The sequence below is a fragment of the Aptenodytes forsteri genome, unplaced genomic scaffold, assembly GCF_000699145.1.
Source record: "Aptenodytes forsteri isolate BGI_AS27 unplaced genomic scaffold, ASM69914v1 Scaffold258, whole genome shotgun sequence".
Classification (NCBI taxonomy): Eukaryota; Metazoa; Chordata; class Aves; order Sphenisciformes; family Spheniscidae; genus Aptenodytes; species Aptenodytes forsteri.
Genome location: NW_008795250.1, coordinates 1,388,822 through 1,391,723, shown reverse-complemented (window position 1 = coordinate 1,391,723; position 2,902 = coordinate 1,388,822). Strand labels below are relative to the sequence as shown.

Here is a 2,902-nt window from a genome sequence, read left to right as displayed (position 1 = left end):
CAGAGGCAGCACGGCCCAGCTTTTTTAAAAAAAAAAAAAAAGTATTTATTGCGCTTGGGACTTTGCTGTCCGTACAGCTTTGGTTATAAGGCGAGGGTGGCTGCAGGGGGTCCGTCCAGCTCCCGCAGGCGAGCGCTGGCAGAAGGCAGGAAAGCCAGACTGCGCCTGCCTCGGGGTGGGGGAGGTGGAGATGGTCAGCCCCCCCGCCATGAGACAAGGGGTCCCCCAGCACCCTGGGGCAGCCGGGTATGGTATATATGTCCCGCGTGGGAATGCTAAAGCACTTAAAGAAAATTGTGTTTATGGCTTATAGGTCAGCTCAGCCTCTTTCTCTCTCATCTGGATTTTCCCAATCTTTCTTCCTCCCGCTCCATCATACAGCCCCTGCTCGGTTTCCCATCAGAGAGGAGCACTGGGAAATTATTTTGATCTCTTTGGGCTCAATCCCTCCCTGCCGGGGACAGAGCCAGAGCAGTGCAGCTCGGTGGTTCCAGCCCAGCCGAGCGTTTTGGACTGCAGGCTTCAACAGTGAAAGGGAAGCAGGGCGGGGGGAAATCAGCTGCATCACATCTGGGAGAGGTACTGAGGGTGGCAGGGCCTGATCCTGCAACATGCAGGGAGGGTGCAGGCACCCTGGGTGCTCCCAGCACCCAGACAGCGGGAGCCCTTTGTGCTCCTACAGGGATGAAGCCTGTGGGAAAGCTTCCTCTGCTCCACAAAATGGCCTGATCCAAGCCCATGGCCCCATCCAATGTGTCCTACCGTACCCATCCCGCTTACAAAGCACCACCATATCTCTGTCCCCTGGAGCCATGTGTCCTGGGACCCCAGGACCCCGTGCCCAGGCTATTCCCCCATTCTTAGACTGGTCCTTCTGCTCCCTGTGCTTCACGTGAGGTTGGTGGTAGGAAGGATGCGCCTGGCCGGCCAAGGGCCCAGGCGCTGGTCACGGCGGGGATGTCACCTTTGGTGCCGCTGGACCGACGGAATCCTCTGCGAAAGATCCCCCCCCTGGTTGTGGCTGGCTGCTGCGGGTGGAGGAGGGCTCGTGGTGGGCTCTGAGGATGGGTGATGGTCACCCTGTTGAGGGTGGACTTCAATCCTGCAGCCGCACTTTGGTCTCAGAAGGGAGTTAACTCAGGAGGTGGCAGATTTGGACGCCTGGAAAGTGGCAGCAGGGTGTGGATATGCTCTACATCACCCGAGCTTGTCTGAAGCTCTCCACTAACGGAGCCCAGCCCGGACCCCCATCTAAGGAGGGGTTGAACTACCAGCCCTGGGCCTGAGTCTCAGCCCTCTTTGACTCCTGACCGCCTGCAGTTCCCAGAAGCTCAGCAAAGGCATGGCACTACGTGAAGATAAATGCTACAGAAAGAGGGGGAATCCCCAAGGCACCGTTTCCTTCTCCCCCCTTTAACAGCAGAGCGCGATGCCCAAAGCCAGCAGGAGGGTCCCCAGGTGGACCTGGGGCAAAGCTCCTCCAGCCCTGCTCTTCGACTCCCTTGGCATGTGGTAAACTATCACCAGCTTTTCTCCAGCACCAGAGGGATCCATTTCATCCCCCTTGTAGCAGCTCTGACCCCCGAGGTGGCTGGCTTGGGGGTCATCTCGGAGAAGGTCTTCAGCTGGATTCTCCGACCCAGCCAAGGCCACGTTGACCGAGACATCCCGTGTGCCCACATCATTGACAGCGAGGCAGGTGTAGATGCCTTCATCCTCCTTGCTGAAGTTGGGGATGGCCATGGTGCCGTTCTTGAAGACCAAGAAGCGCTCCTGGCTCTGCTTGACGTTTCCATCCCGCGCCACGTTGGGCCCATTGATCTCGACGTGGCGGCTGGAGGTCTGGATCTTCCACCTGATCTCTGGTGGGGGGCTGCCCGCCACGCTGCAGTGCAGGGTCAGGGTGAGGCCATCGTACATGACGGTGTTGTCCAGATTGGAGAGGTAGGTGAGCTGCACGGAGGGAGCAACACAGTGGTGGTCAGGGATGTCCGTCACCACCCTGCCCTTCAGCCTGCTGGGAGCCACGCACAGGGTAGACCCCCCCTTGGTGACGGAGACAGAGGTGTTCTCGGTCCACTTCTTCAGCCAGAAGACCTTGCAGGAGCAGTTGAAGGGGTTGTTGAAGATCTGCAGCTGGGACAGGGAGGGCAGGTTGTTAAAGGTTCCCTCGGCCAGGGTGGTCAACTCGTTGTCATTGAGCCAGAGGGAGCGCAGGTCCTTCAAGGAGCGGAAAGCGTCCCGGGGCAGCCCGGCCAGGCGGTTGTTGTTCATCTTCAGGATCTGCAGACCGCTGAGGTTATGGAGGTCCTGCCAGGGGAAATCCGCAATCTTGTTGTGGCTCAGGTCCAAGTTCTTCAGGTGCACCAACAAGGCGAAAGCCCCCGGTTCCACCACCCCAATCTGGTTGTAGCCCAACCACAGCGACTGCACTTCGGGAACCTCGGAGAAGGAGCCCTGCCCCAACCAGCCGATCCTGTTGGCCGACAAGGTGAGGATGGTCACGTTGGAGGACAACCCCTCGGGTACCTCCTGGAGATCCTTGTAGGCGCACTCGGCCAACAGCCGCCCGTTCTTCTTGGTGGAGCAGGAGCAGGCGCTGGGACAGGCCAGGCACGGTCCCAGGAGCACGGCCAGCTCCAGGCAGCAGAGCAGGGGCCTCATCCTTCCTCCTGGGAACAGAGACGGAGGGGGAATGAACGAGACGGGTCTAGCCGAGATGGGGATCTGCTTTTTCTTGCCAAGTACTAAGAGGAAGCGGCAGAAGAGGGAAGCATCCATGTGATTATCCCCAGCACTTCAGCTGGCAAAGGCTGTTTGAAATATTCCCTAATCTGAAGGTATTTCCTCGCCAAGAGCAGAGCCCTCGACTACATATGTGAGTGGGGAACTTCCCCCTAAA

At 58.8% G+C, this 2,902-nt stretch overlaps 1 protein-coding gene across 1 annotated transcript; it reads right to left on the bottom strand.

The window, feature by feature from the left end:
* Window positions 1–61: 61 nt before the first annotated feature.
* LOC103898565 (immunoglobulin superfamily containing leucine-rich repeat protein) lies at window positions 62–2,667 on the bottom strand. Its single transcript, XM_009278845.2, has one exon. The coding sequence runs from the start codon at window positions 2,662–2,664 to the stop codon at window positions 1,414–1,416; it is 1,251 nt and encodes a 416-aa protein (XP_009277120.1). The 5' UTR covers window positions 2,665–2,667; the 3' UTR covers window positions 62–1,413.
* Window positions 2,668–2,902: the final 235 nt, after the last annotated feature.

What these genes read in the sequence shown, in the direction of transcription:
- LOC103898565 (XM_009278845.2), bottom strand. Translation starts at nt 2,664, where the DNA reads ATGAGGCCCCTGCTCTGCTGCCTGGAGCTGGCCGTGCTCCTGGGACCG.